Here is a 24,472-nt window from a genome sequence, read left to right on the forward strand (position 1 = left end):
TTATGGTCACTCTTCCCTAAAGGCCCCTTTACTACAAGGTTATTCATTAACCCTTTCTCATTGCATAATACTAGATCTAAAAGAGCCTGTTCCCTTGTTGGTTCCTCAACATACTGATCTAGAAAACTATCTTGCATACATTCCATGTATTCGTCTTCCACACTATTACTGCAAATTTGGTTTGCCCAGTCTATATGTAGATTGAAGTCCCCCATGATTACTGTATTACCCTTGTTACATGCACCTCTAATTTCCTGATTTATACTCTGCCCTACATTACAACTACTGTTTGGGGGCCTATAAACAACTTCCAACAATGTTTTCTGCCCCTTGCTGTTTCTTAGCACCACCCAAACTGATTCCACTTCTTGATTTTCCGAGCTATGATCTTTTCTCTCTACTGTCTTTATCCCATCCTTTATTATCAGGGCTACCCCTTCTCCTTTTCTATTTTGCCTATCGCTTCTAAAAGTTAGATATCCTGGAATATTTAGTTCTCAACCATGGCCTCTTTAGAACCATGTTTCCTTTATGGCTATTGGATGAAACCTGTTAATTTCTATCTGCACTATTAATTCATATATTTTGTTGTGAATGCTTCATGCATTCAGATATAGTGCCTTTAGCTTTGACTTATTTCTATTTTTCCCTGATGTCACCTTAGTAGCTGATACCTTATTACCTTTGTTACTCTCTCTGTCCCTTCCTGACTCACTCTGCTTATTTTTACCCAGAACTCTACTCTACGCTAGAGCCTTGACATTTCTGTCGCTGCTTTTAAATTTACTCTTTCCTGAATCCTCCCACCACCCCCCCCTTCATTAGTTTAAAGCCCTGTCTACTGCCCTAGTTATTTGGTTCGCCAGGACACTGGTCCCAGCCTGGTTTAAGTGGAGCCCATCCCAACGGAACAGATCCCTCTTTCCCCAGTACTGGTGGCAGTGCCCCATGAAATGAAACCCCTTCCTCCCACACCACTCTTTGAGCCATGTATTTAAACCTCTAATCTGTTTGTCCCTATGCCAATTTGCACGTGGCTCAGGTAACAATCCAGAGATTATTACCTTTGAGGTTCTGCTTTTTAATTTGGATCCTAGCTCCTCAAACTCCCTCAACAGAACTTAATTCCTAGTTCTACCTATGTCGTTGGTTCTTATGTGGACCACGACAACTGGATCCTCCCCCTCCCACTCCAAGTTCTTCTCCAGCCGCGAGGAGATGTCTTTAACCCTGGCACCGGGGCAGGCAACACAACCTTCGGAACTCTCGGTTGCGGCTGCAGAGAACAGTATCTATCCCCCTGACTATACTGACCCTACCACAACTACATTCCCTTTCACTCCCCCTACTTGAATGGCCTCCTGCACTATGGTGCCATGGCCAGCCTGCTCATCCATCCTGCAGGCTTTTCCTTCATCCACACAGGCAGCAAGCACCTCATACCTGTTGGACAAGGAAAAAGGCTGAGGCTCCTCCAGCACTGCAACCGGGGTCCCCTTACCTGCCTGAGTTGCAATCACACCCTCCTGTCCCTGACCACTAACCAGACCTGTACCACTACCTAACCCAAGGGGTGTGCCTGTCTCCTGGATCAAAGTGTCCAGGTAACTTTCCCCATCCCTAATGCCGCGCAATGTCTGCACCTCAGACTCCTCCAACTCAAAAACTCTGAGCTGAAGTTCCTCAAGATGCAGGCACTTACTGTAAACATGGTTGTCCGGATCACAGTGCTCTCCACAAACTCCCACATGCTGTAGTTGCGGCACACCACTTGCACTGCCCTCCCTATATAACCTTGTTTTATTTAATTAAATTTAATTAAATTTGTATTTCGGTAACTTAGTTTACAGTGTAGTTTCTTGACTACTTACTTTATCTAGATTAAGTTAAGGGCACTGAAATTAAAAATCTACCTGTAACATAAAGCACTACAAGTAGTGTAGGCAAAAAGCAACAACTCCCTCCCCCTCTTCTCTGAATTCTCACTCTTTCCAAATTCCCAAATAAAACACCCTGTTCAAGTCCACTCCATTTAATCCCGCTCTGCTCAGACCGCTCTGTGCTCTGCAGAAATGTTTACTCTTATACACTACGAGCCTCACCCAATTTACAAGTGTTAACTCAGCTCCCCTGCTCCTGGTGATTAGCACCTATTCAAAACAAACACTGAATTTATCCCATTTAGCACAGTGGTAGTGCCACACAACACTTTGGATGGTGTCCTCAGTGTGAAGATGGGACTTTGTCTCCACAAGGACTGTGCAGTGGTCACTGCTACCAATACTGTCATGGACAAATGCATCTGCGACAGGTAGATTGGTGAGGACAAGGTCAAGTAGATTTATTCCTCGTGTTGGTTCTTTTACCACCTGCCACATGCCCAGTCTGGCAGCTATATCCTTCAGGACTCGGCCAGCTCAGTCTTTATTGGTGCCACTGAGCCACTTTTAGTGATGGACATTAAAGCCCCCCACCCAGAGTACATTCTGTGTCCTTGCTACCCTCAGTGCTTTCTCCAAGTGGTGTTCAACATGGAGGAGTATTGATTCATCAGCTGAGAGAGTGGGGTAGGTGGTAATCAGCAGGAGGTTTCCTTGCCTGTGTTTGACGTGATGTCATGAGTGTTCATGGGGTCTGGAGTGAACATTGAAGGCTCCCAGGGCCACTCCCTCCTGACCGTATACCACTGCCGCCACCTCTGTTGGGTCTGTCCGGCCGTGGTACAGTACGTACCCAGGGATAGTGATGGAGCAGCCTGGGACTTTGGCTGAAAGGTATAATTCAGTGAGTCTGACTGTGTTAGGCTGTTGTTTTGACATAGTCATGAATCTATCAAAGGCTTTTTAGAAACCTAAATATATTACGTCCACTACATTACCCTTGTCTACTGTTTCTGTTACTTCTTCAAAGAACATAAGAACATAAGAATTAGGAGCAGGAGAAGGCCATACGGCCTTTTGAGCCTGCTCTGCCATTGAATAAGATCATGGCTGATCTTCGACCTCAACTCCACTTTCCTGCCCAATCTCCATATCCCTTGATTCCCCTAGAGTCCAAAAATGTATCTATCTCAGAGTTGAATATACTCAATGACTCAGCATCCACAGCCCTTTAAGGTAGAGAATTCCAAAGATCCACAACCCACTGAGTGAAGAAATTCCTCCTCATCTCTGTCTTAATTGGCCGACCCCTTATCCTGAGAGCTACCTCTGAGCATTAACCCTGTCAGTCCTCCTCAGAATCTTATATGTTTCAATGAGATCAACTTTCAATCTTCTAAACGTAAGAGAGTATAGGCCCAATCTACTCAATCTCTCCTCATAGGACAACTCTCTCATCCCAGCGATCAATTTAGTGAACCTCATCCCAGGGATCAATCTAGCGAACCTAGAATTCAATAAAGTTGGTCAAGTATGATCTTCGCTTTTGAAATCCGTGCTGACTACTGTTTATTATGGGCTAGATTTTGCATTAATAACGGTGAGGCTAACAGCGCTCATCATTATTACGCAGTAAATCTGACAGCAAGTTCTCATGCCTGCACATGCGCATTTAAACGCGGAAATCCATAAGTAGATATCAAGGATACCCCGCTCCTCTGCAGGGTGCGCTTTAGCAGTCCTCACTGAAAGGCGTGCAATGGTGTGAACTTGGGGTACTTGCCCACTAGTTGCCCACTAAAGACGCCATTAAAAGTTAGGGCTGGTGCATTCAGGAGTAAGTGAATTTTTAACAGCGTGATAATTGTTAATTACTGCCAAACAACCTCTCTGGCCCTAAATATTTAATTTTATAAGTGTGGAGTCTCATTCCTTCAGAAGTTAATTAGTGTTGGAGATTTAAAAAAAAATTAAAATTAAAAAAATGTTTTTACTTTTTCTGTCTGTCTCTTTTATCTCTTTCTCTTAATCTCATCTGTCTTTCCCAATCTTTATTCTGCTTTCTTTACATGATTTCAATCTAATTTATACCTACTGCTTTATACTTCCTGGTTTAGACTGCTTGTCTCAGTGAGGATTCTCAATGTGACTGGTTGAAGAGCCTTGCTGTTGCTTGCTCTGTTCACAGATCCCATAGAGAGGGTGCCACACTGGATCAGCCGCCAGATTAGTGCAGTATTGTGCTTAAGTGTCAGCCTAGATTATGCACTCTGGCAGAAATTAATTTTCGCTTTTTTAGAAATTGCATCTAATAAAAGAAATCCATAGGATTTTAATTTGTAACCTAATTAAATGATTCTATTGCAAAAACTTGTGGCTGAAATGCAGTCATTTTATGCATAAATTTATCTGTGTTATTTTGCAGGAAAAAGCAGAGGAAGAAGAGAAGGAAGTAATAAGACCTAAACAGGAACGAAAAGTCCCCAACCAGTTCAACTTCAGTGAGAGAGCTTCTCAGACTTTCAATAACCCTATGAGGGTAAGCCAGTACGACTTGTTCATAGAGTACCCGCTTCTAACGCCCCTTTCCTCCTGCAACCCCTGCCTGGCGGAAACAGGCTTGACCTGTCAGGAGCAGGATCGTTGGCCAGAAGAGGCCCAGCAGGTAAATTAAAAACATAAACTATAGACCGGTTAGCCTAACATCTGTGGTAGGTAAAATTTTGGAGTCCATTATTAAGGAGACAGTAACAGGACATTTGGATAATCATAGTTTAATAAGACAAAGTCAGCATGGTTTTATGAAGGGGAAGTCATGTTTGACAAATTTGCTGGAGTTCTTTGAGGAAGTAACATACAGGGTGGATAAAGGGGAACCAGTGGACGTAGTGTATTTAGACTTCCAAAAGGCATTTGACAAGGTGCCACACAAAAGATTATTGCTTAAGATAAAAAATCACGGGATTGGGGGTAATATTCTGGCATGGATAGAGGATTGGCTATCTAACAGAAGGCAGAGAGTTGGGATAAATGGTTCATTCTCAGACTGGCAATCAGTAACCAGTGGTGTTCCGCAGGGGTCAGTGCTGGGTCCCCAACTCTTTACAATCTATATTAACGATTTGGAGGAGGGGACCGAGTGCAACATATCAAAGTTTGCAGATGATACTAAGATGGGAGGGAAAGTAGTGAGAGAGGAGGACATAAAAAACCTGCAAGGGGACGTAGACAGGCTAAGTAAGTGGGCAGAGATTTGGCAGATGGAATACAATACTGGAAAGTGTGAGGTTATGCACTTTGGCAGGAAAAATCGTAGAGCAAGTTATTATCTTAATGGCAAGAAACTGGAAAGTACTGAAGTACAAAGGGATCTGGGGGTCCTGGTGCACGAAACTCAAAAGGTTAGTATGCAGGTGCAGCAAGTGATTAAGAAGGCCAATGGAATGTTGGCTTTCATTGCTAGGGGGATAGAATATAAAAATAGGGAGGTATTGCTTCAGTTGTACAAGGTATTGGTGAGACCACACCTGGAATACTGCATACAGTTTTGGTGTCCATACTTAAGAAAAGACATAATTGCTCTCGAGTCAGTACAAAGAAGGTTCACTCGGTTAATCCCGGGGATGAGGGATGGACATATGAGGAGAGGTTGAGTAGATTGGGACTCTACTCATTGGAGTTCAGAAGAATGAGAGGCGATCTTATTGAAACATATAAGATTGTGAAGGGGTTGGATCGGGTGGATGCGGGGAGGATGTTCCAGATGATGGGTGAAACTAGAACTAGGGGGCATAGTCTTAGAATAAGGGGCTGCTCTTTCAAAACTGAGATGAGGAGGAACTACTTCACTCAGAGGGTGGTAGGTCCATGGAATATGCTGCCCCAAAAAGCTGTCGAAGCTACATCATTACATAAATTTAAAACAGAAATAGACAGTTTCCTAGAAGAAAAGGGAATTAAGGGTTACGGGGAGCGGGCAGGAATTTGGACATGAGTTTAGGTGCGGATCGGTCATGGCCCTGTGGGTAGCGGAGCGGGCCCAGGGGCCGTGTAGCCTGATCCTGCTCCTGTTTCGTGTGTCTAATTCTGTTAGATTCAGGAGATAGTCCTGTCATAGTGGATTGGCGGTTAGGATCAGATCAGCCATGATCTTATTGAATGGCGGAGCAGGCTCGAGGGGCCGATTGGCCTACTCCTGCTCCTATTTCTTATGTTCTTATTTAATTTTATTTTTTCTAGTGGGCCAGGAGGAACAGTGCACCTCCGGGCCGCACAAGGAAGCCTTGGGCCTCACCTGCCCCAGGTCCCCCCCACCACACCCACCCCAACCCCCTGATCGTGGCTAGAACCACCCCCTCCCCCGATACAGGTTAAAAGAGCACATGCACAGTGACAGACATGCTGAAGTTTTAGCTCCTTGTGAGTATCGTAAAGGAAACATGCAATGTGCAGCTAGGTTGTATTACAGTTTGAAGCCCTTGATGATGAAAGTGTGCCAAAGGGTAGATCTCCTGTCATGTTACTCACAGTGAGACAGACATTTATAAGAACAGGGTTTTCATTCCAAGTAGTATTACCAGGGATACTGACTTATCAGCATTTCACGTGGCTCTGGGTCCTGGAAGCACTGGCAAAGGGCCTAAGATCTGGCAATACGGGAATGGGGTTTCAGGATCACAGTATTTTAAAGGGAGGGGTGCAATGTTCCCTATAAGCTGTGCTTTGTTCTGTGCGACCTGTTTCTTTTAATGCGTGGCCCCTTTAAATTTCTGTGCCTGCGCAGTATTTAAAATGGAAAAGATGGTGAGCGGCCTGCTTTCCCATTACAGCCGCGTAACTTAGAACTTATTTCGGATTTCCAGCATCCGCAGTATTTTGCTATCGTAACTTAGAGTGAACATTGAGGGGTGCAGTGTTCCAAGTGCACAAGAGAGGTAAATTCCAGTAACAATGGGCAGATCCTGGGATGAGAGATCTTGAGATTTAGGGGCACAAGTGAGAGAGTCCTCAGAGTCTGGGAGCATTGGGATGTTCCTGGGTTCAGGTAGCACTGGGAATGCAGACAGTGGGTTTGTGAGCAGTTCGAGGGAGTGCCAGCATCTTTGAGTGGGGAGAAATTCTTGGAAGGGGGTTCCTGAGGTCCAGCAGGACAGAGCTGGGGATTTTGGAGCATTGGGGCCTGGTATTACTAGGGGTGCTGGGATCTGGCAATATTGGGAGGGTGAGGGTGACTCAGAAAAATAGGACCCAAACTGCCCTTTGAACCACAAGGTCTCAAGCTTTCGAGTGTTTGTGCTTCCCAGCCTCCTCCTCTGACCCTTCCGCAGCTCATTTTGTGCCCTTAGGTTACCCCACCACCGCACTTTCCCCATAATTAACTAATGCCTGCCTTAATGTTCTTACATTAAAGCATTTAGTTGTAAATTTTCTGCTCTTAAAATTAATGGACTGGGGATGTGCAATTTCCTGATATGTACTCCTGGCATACATCAGTAGTGTAAAAGCAGAAAGCATACTGCACTGCTAGTGAGGTTGCTGACTTATTACAATAGATTTTCTCCGCTATCTGGCCTGAAATTGAGTGAGCTAGCAGTGGAACAATTGGGTGATGAGGACTATTGGCACCTCCACCCCATCATGAATTCCTTTCCAAAAGCAAAATACTGCGGATGCTGGAAATCTGAAATAAAAACAGAAAATGCTGGAAATACTCAGCAGGTCAGGCACCATCTCTGGAGAGAGAAACAGAGTTAACGGGCCATAATTTGCGGCCCCAGCGGGTGCGTACGAGGTGCGCACGTGCCCATAAAGGCAGTGCAAGTTCCGGGTTTAGGCATGCGCTGCGTGACGTAATAAAACTCACTATGCACTTGGTTTGAGCATAAAGCAAGGCTTTAATCAACTTGTTTCAGAACATGGAGGTCTAGTTGTACTTCACTAGTTCCTTGTCTTACAAAATGTCCCTGAAAAGCTGGGCCCATGCCCGAGTATTTATACTCCTTGGACGGCGCCACCAGCTGGCCGTCCAGCGTTATTTCACAAGTAGTTTCTTGATGAATGATGAGATTTATAACATTCTTCCTGCCTAAAAGATTTGGAAGTCCGACGACTTCCTCTTAGTGGATCAGGCGGACCACGAATAGCCGCAGCCTTTTAGATTTTTGTTTATGGCTAGAAGGCACGTCTCCCCGGACCGTGTCTTGGTCCCTGGGCCACTTGATCCGTACCGGTGGATCGACAGGACCCGAGGGAGGCTGGGGAGATCGTGACTCCGGGTGCGGGTCCCCACAGGCGCAGAACTGGCTTCATCCTGTTGGATAGCCGGGGCTTGACTCGGGTGGCCATCCCACGGGGAGTGCTCGGCTCCCCGAGTGGTTCCAGTGGGGCAGCTGGCAGATCTCTCGATGCCCCAGGTAGGGCGTCATCTTCGGCAGAGCGCAGAGTGTCGGCATCATCCCCGTGGGTCCCTCTATTGGTTGGGTCCATGGAACCGGCCGGACAGGGAGCCAGGTCCCGGAGCGAAACGGTGGACTCCCGGCCATCAGTGTACCGCACGTGCACGTACGTGGGGTTGACATCCGTGAGTTCTACCTCGTCGACGAGAGGATCGGTTTTAGATGATCGGAAGAATCTTCGGAGCAGCATGGGGCCGGGAACTGCCAACCATGACAGTAGAGACGTCCCATGGGTGGAGCGATGCTGGAAGCTGAAGAATCGCTCATGAGGTGTGACATTGGTAGACATAGAAAGGAGAGACCTGATGGAATGCAACACATCAGGGAGCATAGTTTCCCACTGCTGGTCTGGTAGGTTGCGTGACCTCAGTGCAAGATGAACAGCATTCCAAATAATAGTGTTGTATCTCTCAACCTGTCCGTTACCGATGGGATGGTACGGTGTTGTTTTATTTGTGGCGATTCCCCATTGGGAGAGATAACTTTTGAGTTCGCTTGACATGAAGGAGGGACCCCGATCAGAGTGGATGAAATTGGCCGTACCGGAAAGGGAAAAGACTTGATCAAGGCATTTGATCACTGTGGAAATAAGCATATTGGGACAGGGGAAAGCAAAGGGAAAGTGTGAATATTCGTCCACCATAGTCAGTAAGTAGGTGTTTCGCGTTGAGGAAGGCAATGGCCCTTTAAAGTCAATGCTGAGTCGCTGCATAGGCTGCATAGCGTGTATGAGCGAGCCATCCGATGGATGGAAGAATTGCGGTTTTAATTCTGCACAAATTCTACAGGAGGAGCACGTTCTTTTCACATCTTCCGTAGAAAATGGGAGATTTTTAGATTGCACAAAGTGCAACATACGAGCAACGCCAGGATGGCATAAGTCAGTATGAAGACCGGCCAGATTCGAAGTTGACATAGAAGAGCAGAATGCCCGCGTGAGGGCATCCGGGGCCACATTCTCTTTGCCGGGTCAATAATGTATCCAAAGGTGGCCAATTCCATCCTCCAGAGTTGTATTTTGTTATTCTTGATCTTAATGCATTTCCGGTTATCCAGCATAAAGGCCACGGAGCGCTGATCGGTTATAAGTGTGAAATGGCGATGAGCAACAAAATGACTCCATTTACGTACCGCTTCGATGATGGCCGTAGCCTCCTTCCTGACAGGAGGATAATGAAGCTCGCTACCCTGCAAAGTTCTGGACAGAAATGCACCTTGATTCAAGGTAGCAGAGATCGCCACATCTAATGCATTGCACTCAATCACAAAAGGAAGATTTTCATCAATGGAACAAAGCGTGGCTTTTTCCAGTTGTCGCTTGAGGAGGTTGAAAGCTGAAATAGCCGTTGCCTCCAATGGAAATGACTTTGCGTGAAGCAGGGGCTGGATCTTGTAGGAGAAGTGGGGTATCCATTTCGCATAATAGGCGAACATGCCGAGTGATGTAAGCCCCCAAAGTGCGGACCAAGTGATATACAAGGTCGCCGTCACCAGCTTGTTGTAAGAAAGACAGAACACTAATTGAAGTCACAATGGTTTATTCAGGCCTGGGGAGAACCTTTCAGATCGCTGTCTGAATCCGACTCCAATGAAAGTTTAGTGAGTTACATTTTTATACATAATCTTATCAGTCATATCCTGCCCTAGGGGCGGGGGTAAAGCTTATCAGCATATAGAGTTATAGCTAAATTGCAATTAAAAACTGTGACATTTCCTCTTCCTGCCGCCCCTGAGTCCCACATTCCAGTTATCAATTGGTCCCATCACGTCCTATGACTATGGGCCTCATCTTAATTGCTTTACAACCAACTAATTGCCCGTAGCCAGGTGGTGTTGCTCGTTACATGTTTCCTTAAGATAACAGTCGTTGTTATGGCGCGCAAAGCAAAACTTAGCTGGGTAAATGCAATATGCAGACCTCTATATCGTTTAACTCAGAGTATGAATTAACCCATTACTTCCACCTTGTACATTGGTGTTGCAATTGAATCCTGGTTGTCTTGCCCTGTTATGTCCAATTTTAATATCTTACTTCACGAGTGCCCGACGAAGAGAGCCAAGATTCTTGGTCTGTGGCTCTATCTCCAGACATACCTGAAGATGCAAACTATGGCATATAACATTATCATCATACACAGCCCTATCATTGATATATGTAGTAACTCCCCTTCCCATTCTTTATATCTCCTAGTATACTCCTCAATCTGCTCAAAAGGGCACCATCTCTGGCTTACTCATTGTCTTTGTTATATATTTTCAACTGAGTCCAGTGCTTCCACCTTCCTTTACCTGTTCCGGACTCATCTATACAAGCGCATGTGTCACTGTTCATTAATACTTCATAAGGTACTGACCATCAGGGTGCTAGCCCTGGTTTGGCTGGTATTATTTCTGCCATCACCTTGCTACCTGTTGCTGGGACCTCCTTCTGGTCGTCCCTGTTCTAGATCCCGTATAATCTGTTGGTCTTTGGCCTCATGTCTCTAACTATCTGTCTAGATTTATCTTTGGGTAACAGGACAGCCTCCCAAGCAGTCTTCCAGCCATTTGAGACGGTGCTGCAATTAGTTTATAAGATAACTTCCATTTATCAAATCATAATTTTCCTTCCATCACTGTGGGGAAATATTAACTTAACATTAAGAAACTTAAATTTAATAATGTCCAATATCTTTAAATTCTATGAACTCAAACAGCTGTCAGTGGAAAGGGTTAACTCTTTTGCAGGCTTTTGAAGGTGGAGCAAAACATTATTGCGTCACTTCACGTAACCTAAAAAAGCATCCCTGACCGAAAGACAGTTGTGGCTTCACACTTTAACTAAACATGAACACTTGGGCTTCATTGGTCAGATTCCCTTTCTCAACTGCTCGCTTAGCTGCCTCGTCTGCCCATGCATTACCCTGTTGGTGTCGGTCAGTAATCCTCTTGTGTGCTTTAATTTATTATTGCGCACTCTTTAGGTAGGAGAGCGGTTCCTACTAATTCCTTGATTATATTCTCGTGTCTTATGGGTCCTCCTCCTGGTGTCATATATCCTCGCCTACTCCAGGCTACCATGTAATCAGACACCGCCCCAAAGGCATACCGACTATCTATATATGTTTACACTTTTTCCTTTGGCTTATTCATTATCCCGATATTCCTTTTATCTGTATGGTGCATCTCAAAGCGCAGGGTCATTTTCCTCACAACTTTAGCCTTTGTATTTACCCCATCTTCTGGATCAAAATCTGACCATAGCTGCTTGTAAGTAATGGAATGATAAAGCAAAACACGCAGCCAGTGATTGCGTGCAGCTCCGCTAGCTGTCCTCTTGGTCCTAGTGCCCCTCCCATGTGGGCCACAGTCTGTCGGCATATGCTGCCGGAATCTCATTTGCTCTACGTCCGCTATAGCTTTTAAAAGGATCCCCTCCTAGCCCCAACTTATTCATATTACTGGACAATTTCCTTAACTCCTCCGTATTACACAGAATCACAAACTCCCGATCGAGCAGCCCTAAGTCTTTCATCTGCTTCCTTCAATGGCCACACGTCACACTGATTCTGATTAGTTATCACCTGGCTCTCAAGGTACTGTTCTTTATTAACCCACCTTTCTGTCTTCGGGCATTTGTCTCGTCCCTTGTGTTATTATGTATCCTAGGTAGATTACTTCATCCTTCCCTACCTGTACCTTTCTAAGGTTTAACTCTAGTCCCACATTCTATAGGGTTCCCAGTACCATAGTCAATTAAATATTGTAGAGGGACCTGCCACTATCGGATATTCTTGCAGAGTGGAGTTATCTTATTCAATTCGGACTACACCAATTTACACCAACCAGAATTTCACTGTGGCCACAATGAAAGTCTGGTTTTAACACGTTAACTTACCTCATAACTTCAAGGTTAAATCTTAGACTGAAACTTAATCTTTTGTTAAACAAACTTTTTGTTGCTCTTCTCGGTTTTTACACTCCAGCTTAACCTAAATTGTAATAGGTTTTTTTTCATTCTGAGGGCACAATCTTATTCGCACATTCTTAAAACTTCCAAAATCCAAGACAAGACAAAAGGGTTAAATGCTTTTTCTTTAACACAGAGAAGTGGGTGGAACTAAAACACACACACAGCAGACATTTCTTTTTTTTTTAAAGGACAGACTTTCAGACAAAGAAATATTGTAACCTCTTAAACATTCCTAGTCAGGAAAACATTCACACTTTAACATACAATTTTATACAGCCTGAAATTCTAGCATACTTTTAAGGTTCCTTTCACTTAGCAAATCTTGTGTTTTACTTGTCTCGGTACAGATGCTAATAACTTCCATGTTGGTAACGCTTTAAGTTTATCTTTTTCTTCCTTTTTAAATCGGACTCAGCAGCTTTCCCTAGCTTTCCAAATCCCTGTTTGTTTCTTTTTTTTTCCCTTTGCTGAGTTTTCAAATTGGTTCGCCTGCAAATTAGATCTTTTTTCCTTCTTTATCTCTCCCTTCTGGTTCGATTCCTTACATTGTTTCTGGTAACAAGCTCAGATTACCATTCCCTCTTTATCTTTGGTTTCTCCCCCCAACTAAGCCTTTTGGCTCTCTGCACTGTCTTTTTATTTATTTTTTATCTACCAGGAATCGGGTTATAGAATCCAGGTCCCCCCACAGTGGGGAATCCTCCTTTCCATCTCCTTTTTTCCATGATTCTAAATTCACTCGTCTCACTTTATATATCTCTTCTCAAATTTCCTTCTTTACTTCCTGTCAATCACTCTGTTTTGTTCCACACACACACACCAACCCGTTAGTCCCGAGGTTTTGATACTGTGGGGTCTGTGGCTCCCTGTGTCCTACTTGATCCTGGCCATCACATGGGACTACTGCCCTCTTAATTCCGGCTCAGGCTAGGTGTTGGGACAGACCTCACCCTTGTCCGTTTTAGCCTCTTTGTAACTGTAGGGTTTTATTTCATTCACTCGCTATTGTGCACCCAATCATTCGTTTGTTGAGGTTTCGCCGCCTCTCGGCTTAAAGGATTTCCCACCTCCCGGGCTAGGGGACTTTCCGCCCCTGTCGGTTTGCCGCCTCTCGGCTAAAAGGATTTCCCGCCTCCCGGGTTAGGGGACTTTCCGCCCCTGTCGGTTTGCTGCCTCTTGGCTTAAAGGATTTCCCACCTCCCGGGTTAGGGGACTTTCCGCCCCTGTCGGTTTGCCGCCTCTCAGCTAAAAGGATTTCCCGCCTCCCGGGTTAGGGGACTTTCCGCCCCTGTCGGTTTGATGCCTCTCGGCTAAAAGGATTTCCCGCCTCCTGGGTTAGGGAACTTTCCGCCCCTGTCGGTTTGCCGCCTCTCGGTTAAAAGGATTTCCTGCCTCCCGGGTTAGGGGACTTTCCGCCCCTGTCGGTTTGCCGCCTCTCGGTTAAAAGGATTTCCTGCCTCCCGGGTTAGGGGACTTCCCGCCCCTGTCGGTTTATGAGGTTTCGCCGCCTCCCGGCTTAAAGGATTTCCTGCCTCCCGGGTTAGGGGACTTCCCATCCCTGCTGGTTTACTTTTTAACTGCCTTCAATTAAAGGTGTCTTTCTTTTTGTAGTTCTTTTGTACGTCGATTCTTACTCACCCGTCTTAGGTTATCATTGTCCGAGAGTCTTGTTCAGATCACGCATCCCATCCTCGTCGCCAATTGATGTAAGCCCCCAAAGTGCGGACCAAGTGATATATAAGGTCGACGTCACTGCCTTGTTGTAAGAAAGACAGACCACTAATTGAAGTCACAACAGTTTATTCAGGCCTGGGGAGAACGTTTCAGATCGCTGTCTGAATCTGACTCCACCGAAAGTTTAGTGAGTTACATTTTTATACATAATCTTATCAGTCATATCCTGCCCTAGGGGCGGGGTAAACATATAGGCCTAGAAATTCAGTGCCCTTAGCGCCGATTTTGCGGCGCTAGAGGGCCCAGCGCTGCAATTGGCGCCGGCGCCGAAATTGCCTGGGGCCCTTCCGCCGCGGTAGACCGGTAGCGCTGCGCCGGCACCGATGACGTCATCGGTGTGCGCAGCGTCCCGGTTGCCATGCCGACGGGCCCCAGCGCCGAAATTCAGTTGCGGCCGCCTCGCCCGTGGCAGCCGCAACTAAGACTCTGGCAACAGAGTCTTACATGACTTTGCGCCGGCGCATTAAAGGCACCGCGGCGGCCGGCCGCTTTCCCGCCGGCCGCCTGGCCGCAGCTCCCTCCCCGGACTTCCCCCCCCCCCCCCGGAACAGAAGCAAGCCCGGCACTTGTCCGAGGTGCTGGGCTCATTTTTAAAAAGATTTTCGCGGGCCGCGGCCGGGTGCAGGCAGCTCCTCCTTAAGGGAAGGAGGAGGCCTGCACTTCCCGAACCTGCCGCACCGCAGCGGGCGCCGCAGCGCCGGAATAGCGCCGATATTCAGCGCGTATCGCCAGTTTTCAGGCGCAAACAGCTCTCAGCAGCGCCGGCAGCCGTTTGGGCGCAGAATTGGTGAATTTTGGGCCCAACCAGCGCGACTTAGCTCCGGCACTAACTTCCGGCGCTAAAGCCCTGGCTGCGCCAAAACTCAATTTCTAGGCCATAGAGTTATAGCTAAATTGCAATTATAAAACCGTGACATTTCCTTTTCCTGCCGCCCCCGAGTCCCACATTCCAGTTATCAATTGGTCCCATCACGTCCTGTGACTATGGGCCTCATCTTAATTGCTTTACAACCATCTAATTGCCCGTAGCCAGGTGGTGTTGCTCGTTACATGTTTCCTTAAGATAACAGTCCTTGTTATGGCGTGCAAAGCACAGACTTTTGGCCTTGTTCTCGGGTTACTTCTGCAAAGCAAACACATTCTAATTAGTCCACCATACTTTGAAGAATGGAACCCTGTTGTAGTTTATAATAAACAAATTCTTCGATATGTTATCTTGTATGTGTGTTGCCTGCCTGGCCGACCAGACATCCTCCCTAATCTTCCTACGAGTTGCTCTGCAGTTTAATCTCTCAGCAGTCACCTAATCATGTTTTAAAATTTAGCTGGGTAAATGCAATATACAGACCTCTATATCGTTTAACTCAGAGTATGAATTAACCCATTACCTCCACCTTGTACATTGGTGTTGCAATTGAATCCTGGTTCACAGAATCACAGAATCACAACAGTGCAGATAGAGGCCATTTCAGCCCATCGAGCCTGCACCGACACATATCCCACCCGATCCCCGTAACCCCTCCACCAACACATATCCCACCCTATCCCCGTAACCCCATGTATTTAATCCCCCTAACACTAAGGGTCAATTTATCATAGCCAATCAACCTAACCTGCACATCTTTGGACTGTGGGAGGAAACCGGAGCACCCGGAGAAAACCCACGCAAACACGGGGAGAATGTGCAAACTCCACACAGACAGTCACCCGAAGCCGGATTCGAACCCGGGTCCCTGGTGCTGTGAGGCAACAGTGCTAACCACTATGCCACCGTGCGTGTCTTGCCCTGTTATGTCCAATTTTAATATCTTACTTCACGAGTGCCCGACGAAGCGAGCCGAGATTCGTAGGGGGAGGGAGCTCCTGAAGCGGACGAAGTCACTCCGGATCTGGTTTGATGATACCGTTGCCCACCCAGTAGCCAAGGATGTTGACTGATGGTACTGATTTCACAGATTTGGACTCATTTAAGGTTAAGTTGCGACGACGGAGAACGTCAAAAAATTTCTGGAGGATGGCATCATGCTCCTTCTGGTCATGACCAGCAATGGTGATATTATCCAGATATGGAAAAGTGTTCGTTAAGTTCTCCTGTTTGACTAGGCTATCCATTGCCCGTTGAAAGACGACCACCCCATTGGTAACCCCAAATGGAAGGCGACAAAACTGGTAAAGCTGACCATTGGCCTCAAAGGCCGTATACTTCTTGTCAGAGTCCTTTAACAGCACTTGATGATATGCACTCTTTAAATCAAAAGTTGAAAATACCTTGTAGTTGGCAAGGTTATTGACCATGTCATCGATGCGTGGTAGTGGGTAGGCATCCAGGTCGGTATACTGGTTAATAGTTTGCGAGTAATTGATGCAAAGATGTTTCTTGTGTTGCTTCAGAGGATTTTTAACAACGATGACTTGAGCCCGCCAGGAAGATGAACCTGGCTCAATGATACCATCAGCTAGAACGCAAGAGATTTCTGTCTCGATAAAGGATCGATCATCTTGGCTGAAATGTCGTGATTTAGTGACTATAGGAGAAAAATTCAGTTGTTAGCGCCACCAGTTAGCGCCTTAAGAGGGCGCTAAGTGGGGCGCAAACCAACTAGTGCCCGGGCGCGGCAATATCTGCGCCTCTTGCGAAATTGACCGGACATTTTGCGGCGGCGCTAAACACTACCACCACGATCTCCTGCGCTGGCAGATCGTGATGTCAGTCGAGTGCGTAGCGCCCCAGACTCGAAATTGAGTGGTGCCCCCTGCCTTAACGCCTGCCGCTAGCAACGACAGGTTGAGGGGAGCGTTTTGCAGTCGGGAAGGGACTGGGGGAGCGCTATTTAAAGGCGACCGCTTCCTGCCTTTTTTTGTTGGTGACATTTATGCACCATGCATTCTGAGAGAGGGAGAGAGAGACCTCTGCAGAGATTCTACACTGTGTGAAGGAGTTTTGCATACTGAGCAGCACTTTGCAGGTTCATTTTGATTTGCCCTTCCTTTTATCTATTTAGAAGAGACTGTGGGGGCTGCACTCTGAGCTCTTTCCTTGAGTCTCTCCATTGTTCTTTCCAGCAGATTTGATGTACAGGTCTCTCCAGGCCGAGACTCAAGGCTACAATGAACAGGATGTAGATGGAGACCAAGATAATCCCTCCCCTTTAAGATAAAAACAGAAAATGCTGGAGAAACTCAGCAGGTCAAGCAGCATCTGTGAAGAGAGAAACAGAGTTAACATTTCAGGTCGATGACCATTCATCAGAACTCCCCTTTAAGAATTGGCCGGTGCCAGTATGTCTGTGTTCCATTGCTGACTGACATCACATGAGCTTCGCCCGCGCTGTGAGTTAGCGCCTCGCTCCTTGGCCTTTGCGCCGTAAGACAGATGTGAAGCACCTGATTTAGTGCTCCAATCACCTCCAGGGGCGATAAAAGGCAAGTTTGCAGTCGGAGGTGATAATTAGCGCCAGGCGCTAATCTTTGCGCTTGGCCGATAATTGCGCCCCAAATGGGGCGATATCGAATTTCTCCCCCAATGGGCTTACATCGGGGGGAAAGATTTGCAAACACGGAGGGCTCGTCGAGCGAAGCCGCCGAAAGCGCACAAAACGGTACTTTGGAAATAGTAAGCTCCGGCTTTGACCCTCCAAACTCGAAAGCGAGCCTTTTGTGTTGTTTCTGGAAATCCTGTCCCAGGAGCATATCACTGCATAGGCTCTTGAGCACCCCGAGCCGGATGGAGAAATAAGTGCGGCCATTGAGAATAAGGTTGACAAGACAAAAGCCGGAAGAATTGGTGGTCAGTGTCGTCAGAGCCATTGCAATTTCCCTGTCCGAGGGGTAAATACGCAGTTTTAACTTACTGACAGCCGGCTCACTAATGAAGCTGTCAGAGCTGCATGAGTCGATTAGTGCACTCAAAATGTGTCCATTTACCGAAACCTTCGTGGCTGCATGGGACAGACTTTGGGGAAAAACAGCTGTGATTGGAGGAGGGGCAGTTTTACCCTTGACAGCTGTAACCTTAGTAGTGGTTCTTGGGGGAGGAGCAGTTTTATAGATTGCAGCTGTAACCTTAGTAGTGGCTCTTGGGGGAGGAGCAGTTTTATAGATAGTAGCTGCAAAACTAACGGGAGCTCTCGACCGGTATACCTTAGAAAAGTGGCCTTTCTTACTAACAGCGGCTCTTGACTGGCATACCTTAGAAAAGTGACCTTTCTTGCTGCAATGATTGCAGGTCACGTTACGAGCAGGACAAAATTTCCTATAATGGAACGCACCTCCACAGAAGAAACACTTCCTTCCAGATTGCCAAGATGCCACTAGGGCGGGGTCGTCATCATTGTAGGTTTCTAGGGTAGGGTTGTCATCAGCCGGGTTGGAGTTGTCATCCATGAGGGCTTCCCCCCGAGGCCTATCGAAAGTGATAGCAGCAGCCCGTGCACGTGGTGAAAGATAGGTGTCTACATTCCTCTTTGCTAAGTCCAGAGAACATGCCTGGTCACAGGCAGCCTGTAACTTGAGGGTTTTATTCTCCAACAGACGCTGACGTATGAAGGGAGGCGCAATCCCATTAATAAAGGAATCACGAATTAACTCCTCCTGGTACTGCTCAGCTGTAACAGCTTTAAGATTACAATCCTTGCTGAGCCTGCGAAGTTTCTGAAGGAATTTGTCAAGTGATTCCCCAGGTTGCTGTTGAGTTGTGGCCAGTAGATGCCGAGCAAAAATTTCATTTGGGGACTTGATATATAGCTGCTGTAGTATTTGGATAGCGGCGTCATAGTCTACACAGTCTTCAATATAATCAAACACATGAGGGGATACATAATTAGCAAGCATTCGTAACTTGTTAGGAACATTCTCACCACACTCCTCAAGGAAGTTGCTAAAGGTACGATACCAGTGTTTCCATACCTTATTTAACGATCAGGAAGGACAGGCAGGAAGGAAGGGGAGGTGGGGTGGCTATGTTAATAAAGGAAGGAATCACTGTAATACAGAGAAATGATATTGGGTCAAAAGATCAGGATAATGAAACAGTTTGGGTGGAGGTAAGGAATAATAAGGGGAAAAAAACACTAGTGGGCGTAGTCTATAGGCCTCCGAACAGTGGCAACTCTGTTGGATGGAGTATCAATCAGGAAATAGTTGAGGCTTGTAATAAGGGAACATCTATAATTATGGGGGATTTTAACTATCATATTAATTGGACAAATCAAATTGGGCAGGGCTGCCTTGAGGATGAGTTCATTGAGTGTATTAGGGATGGGTTTCTTGAGCAGTATGTAACTGAACCGACCAGGGGGCAAGCAACCTTAGATCTGGTCCTGTGTAACGAGACGGGATTAATTAAAAATGTCCTAGTAAAGGATCCCCTTGGAATGAGTGACCATAACATGGTTGAATTCCATATCCAATTAGAGGGTGAGAAGGTTGGATCTCAAACAAGCGTGCTAAGCTTGAATAAAGGAGACTATGAAGGTATGAGAGCGGAATTGAGTAGAGTGGATTGGGAAAATAGATTAAAGGGTAAGACGATACATGATCAGTGGTGTACATTTAAGGAGTTATTTTACAACTTCCAAAAAAAATATATTCCACTGAGAAGAAAAGGGTGTAAAAGAAAAGACAGCCATCCGTGGCTAAGTAAAGAAATTAAGGATGGTATTCGACTAAAAACAAGAGCATATAAGGTAGCCAAATCTAGTGGGAGGATAGAGGATTGGGAAAACTTTAAAAGACAGGAAAAAATAACAAAAAGATTGATTAAGAAAGGGAAGATAGATTATGAAAGTAAATTAGCAAAAAATATAAAAACAGATAGTAAGAGTTTTTATAGTTATATAAAAAGAAAAAGGGTGGCTAAAGTAAATGTTGGTCCCTTAGAGGATGGGACCGGGAAATTAATGGTGGGAAATATGGAGATGGCAAAAACACTGAATGAATATTTTACATCAGTCTTTACAGTAGAAGACACTAAGAATATCCCAACACTGGACAAACAGGGGGCTAAAGGGGGGGAGGAGCTAAACACGATCAAAATCACTAAGGAAGTGGTACTCGGTAAAATAATGGGACTCAAGGCGGATAAATCACCTGGACCTGATGGCTTACATCCTAGGGTCTTGAGGGAAGTGGCGGTAGGGATTGTGGATGCATTGGTGATAATTTTCCAAAACTCCCTGGACTCGGCAAAGGTCCCAGCAGACTGGAAAACTGCAAATGTAACACCCTTATTTAAAAAGGGTAGTAGACAGAAGGCTGGAAACTATAGACCGGTTAGCCTAACATCTGTGGTAGGTAAAATTTTGAAGTCCATTATTAAGGAGACAGTAACAGGACATTTGGATAATCATAATTTAATAGGACAAAGTCAGCATGGTTTTATGAAGGGGAAGTCATGTTTGACAAATTTGCTGGAGTTCTTTGAGGAAGTAACGTATAGGGTGGATAAAGGGGAACCAGTGGACGTAGTGTATTTAGACTTCCAAAAGGCATTTGACAAGGTGCCACACAAAAGATTATTGCTTAAGATAAAAAATCACGGGATTGGGGGTAATATTCTGGCATGGATAGAGGATTGGCTATCTAACAGAAGGCAGAGAGTTGGGATAAATGGTTAATTCTCAGACTGGCAATCAGTAACTAGTGGTGTTCTACAGGGGTCAGTGCTGGGTCCCCAACTCTTTACAATCTATATTAACGATTTGGAGGAGGGGACCGAGTGTAACATATCAAAGTTTGCAGATGATACTAAGATGGGAGGGAAAGTAGTGAGTGAGGAGGACATAAAAAACCTTCAAGGGGACATAGACAAGCTAAGTAAGTGGGCAGAGATTTGGCAGATGGAATACAATACTGGAAAGTGTGAGGTTATGCACTTTGGCAGGAAAAATCGTAGAGCAAGTTATTATCTTAATGGCAAGAAACTGGAAAGTACTGTAGTACAAAGGGATCTGGGGGTCCTGGTGCACGAAACTCAAAAGGTTAGTATGCAGGTGCAGCAAGTGATTAAGAAGGCCAATGGAACGTTGGCTTTCATTGCTAGGGGGATAGAATATAAAAATAGGGAGGTATTGCTTCAGTTGTACAAGGTATTGGTGAGACCGCACCTGGAATACTGCGTACAGTTTTGGTGTCCATACTTAAGAAAGGACATACTTGCTCTCGAGTCAGTACAAAGAAGGTTCACTCAGTTAATCCCGGGGATGAGGGGATGGACATATGAGGAGAGGTTGAGTAGATTGGGACTCTACTCATTGGAGTTCAGAAGAATGAGAGGTGATCTTATTGAAACATATAAGATTGTGAAGGGGTTGGATCGGGTGGAAGCGGGGAAGATGTTCCCGATGATGGGTGAAACTAGAACTAGGGGGCATAGTCTTAGAATAAGGGGCTGCTCTTTCAAAACTGAGATGAGGAGGAACTACTTCACTCAGAGGGTGGTAGGTCCATGGAATATGCTGCCCCAAAAAGCTGTAGAAGCTACATCATTACATAAATTTAAAACAGAAATAGACAGTTTCCTAGAAGTAAAGGGAATTAAAGGTTACGGGGAGCGGGCAGGAAATTGGACATTAGTCTAGGTTCGGATCAGTCATGGCCCTGTGGGTAGCGGAGCGGGCCCAGGGGCCGTGTAGCCTGATCCTGCTCCTATTTCGTGTGTCTAATTCTGTTAGATTCAGGAGATGGTTCTGTGATTGTGGATTGGCGGTTAGGATCAGATCAGCCATGATCTTATTGAATGGCGGAGCAGGCTCGAGGGGCCGATTGGCCTACTCCTGCTCCTATTTCTTATGTTCTTATGTTCTTATGTTCTTAGCGGCTGTAAGTGAATTCGGGTCCAGGTCGAGACGGGCGGGTCTGAGCAGTTTCTCCATGATGGATCGATAACTTGTCTGAGTTCCCTTCTACGGTTTGAGTTGTAGCTGGCTGTTCCCGAATCACCCAAAGCGTGGAGTCGATATCAAGTTGATTAAATTGACATAATAAAACTCACTACGCACTTGGTTTGAGCATAAAGCAAGGCTTTAATCAACTTGTTTCAGAACATGGAGGTCTAGTTGTACTTCACTAGTTCCTTGTCTTACAAAATGTCCCTGGCAAGCTGGGCCCACGCCCGAGTATTTATACTCCTTGGACGGCGCCACCAGCTGGCCCTCCAGTGTTATTTCACGAGTAGTTTCTTGATGAATGATGAGATTTATAACACTGCGTATGCGCTAAAACCCGGAACTTGCGATCTGTCAAGAATCTTCTTGACTGATCCTCCGCATCCCCGAGAAAAGGGCATCCGTGGGCGGTGAGTTGCTTAGCGAATGCCCACAAAATCCTTACACCTGGTAAAAGCAGGCATAAGGCCCGCTGTTACCAGCATAAGAGTTTTAAAAAACAGAAAAATAAAATTTTATCAATAATTTATACATTTAAAAACTTGTTGAATAAGCTAAGTTTATTGTTAGCAACTTTAAAACATGTAAATTTATTTTTCAAAATATTAAATTTTTGTTTTAAATATTTAATTAAATACAATTTTAAATATGTGATTTAAATAAATGTATTTGATGTCTACATGTATTTTTGGGGGTACTCCCATTCATGCTTATGGGGTTTTCGTACATACGGAATCCCCATAAGTATGATTGGGGTTTCCCTTCTCTCATTCGTTGGTTCGGCCCACTTTATTCCAGGGGTGCTTGTGAACCACATGTGCCCCTGAGATACATGGGCCTCTACCTGCGCGTACCCGGAGAGCCCCAGGCCCGTGAATCTCCGTGGATCCTGAGGCCCCAGGTACATGGGCATTTTATTTGCGGATCGGAGGCATTTCCTCATGGGAAGCCTCCAACCACAAAGTCAGGGCCAACGTTTCAGGTCGATGACCTTTCGTCAGATGAAAGGTCATCGACCTGAAACATTAACTCTGTTTCTCTCTCCACAGATGCTGCCTGATCTGTTGAGTATTTCCAGCATTTTCTGATTTTATTTCATAAATTCCTTTCCCCTGGGACTCCACTGGCTTCTCCTTTCCCACTCACCGCACGAAAATGCTTTCAGCGCCTGGATTCTCAGCCTACTTCTCTGGTGTTTGCCCAAGTTCCTGTCGCTCCTTGAGACTGCCAGGTGAACCTTGGTGGTAAGCCCAAGGTAATGACAAGAATGGTCCCAAATACTGCAAATGAAGAGAGAGATCCTAGTAAATCCTCCTTTTCCACTAATTTTCTCTGATAGCTTACCTGTTGACGGCCTCAATTTCAACCAAAAGTTTTAATGCATAACTTCTTCCAGTCTTTGGGGCCCTATGGCCCCTTTAAACTTTCCACCAGCTTCTTCTGCTGATGCAGCATGGTTCTGCCGTAGCACCATCTGGGTTTTTCGGGCAATTTTGCCAGGAACCCGCAATGATTAGATAATGACCTCCAACCCAGGAAACTAGGCTGTGGTCATGGTTGGATCAGGGCATTGGGCAGAAGTCTCACCCCAAAGTCTAGGGCCAGAATTTTCTGGGGTCCGTGCGGGCGCATACGGAGATGGGTTAGGTGGGAAACTTGAAATATCTTGGAGCGGGTCGGGATCCAGCCGTCATCCCGCCCACAAGTGCCTTTCTCTCGGGTGCGTTTGCCGGAGCAGCAGCAACCCAAACAGCAGAGGCAGGCAACCCAATTTAAAGGATTATGAGCTAGTTGTCAGACCCTTAAGAGTCTTTTTAACCTTACTTTTCCAATTCCACTGGATGCCCACAGGGCTCACGCTGCTCAGGAACCACGTCTATCAACCTGAGGCAGGAGTTGAGTGGCCATTGATCACTTTCCTCAGGCAGAAGCTGTTGCTGACTGCATTCCCAACACAGGTTGAGCTTTCTGCAGGCTGCAAGTCTTTCCAGCAAAGTCTCCATCCAGTGTCACCTCAGTGGAAGAATCTCTCTCACCATTGACAGATTGCTTCTGTCATTCTATTTCACCTGCCATGTATTCCATCAACATGGGTGCCATTTATACTGTCTCACCTTGGTCCTCAGAATCTGACCACGATGAGCCCCAACACCAACAGCACCAGGCAAACCAGCAGCACCAACAACATAACACCAACCTTCTCTGCAATCACCTGATGCTGCACAGGACAGTGTGCATCAGCACCCAAGCACATTGCTGTCCTCGATGCCAGGGAGGCCAGGGATGGCCTCGTCATGGCCAGATTTACTTAACTTTACGCTGTACACCCATATGCTTGCCACATGATGCGCCAGGTTGGCACCACCCCACACCAACACCATAAAGCATCCCTACAATGACCAAGCCATTCCTTTCACACTCACCACCATTGCTGGAGATACTGCTATGTCTCACCATTCACTGCAACTCACTGAGCCACTTCCAAAGGTGCACACAAATTTGTCCAAGACCGGAAAGAGGTGAAAATAAAGATTTTTATGTTTGATAACACATTAACGGAAACTTTAC

General features: G+C 45.9%; 1 protein-coding gene across 1 annotated transcript in view; it reads left to right on the forward strand.

Annotated features, from left to right (window-relative positions):
* Positions 1–24,472, forward strand: part of dnai1.2 (dynein, axonemal, intermediate chain 1, paralog 2) — a 464,908-nt gene that overhangs the window by 145,812 nt on the left and 294,624 nt on the right. Inside the window, exon 7 of the mRNA XM_085974010.1 lies at positions 4,306–4,419. Coding sequence (XP_085830136.1) covers positions 4,306–4,419 — 114 coding nt within the window. The remainder of the gene's footprint in view (positions 1–4,305; positions 4,420–24,472) is intronic.

Source organism: Somniosus microcephalus, chromosome 2 (assembly GCF_052327205.1).
Source record: "Somniosus microcephalus isolate GS21.2 chromosome 2, FLI_Smic_1.0, whole genome shotgun sequence".
Lineage (NCBI taxonomy): Eukaryota > Metazoa > Chordata > Chondrichthyes > Squaliformes > Somniosidae > Somniosus > Somniosus microcephalus.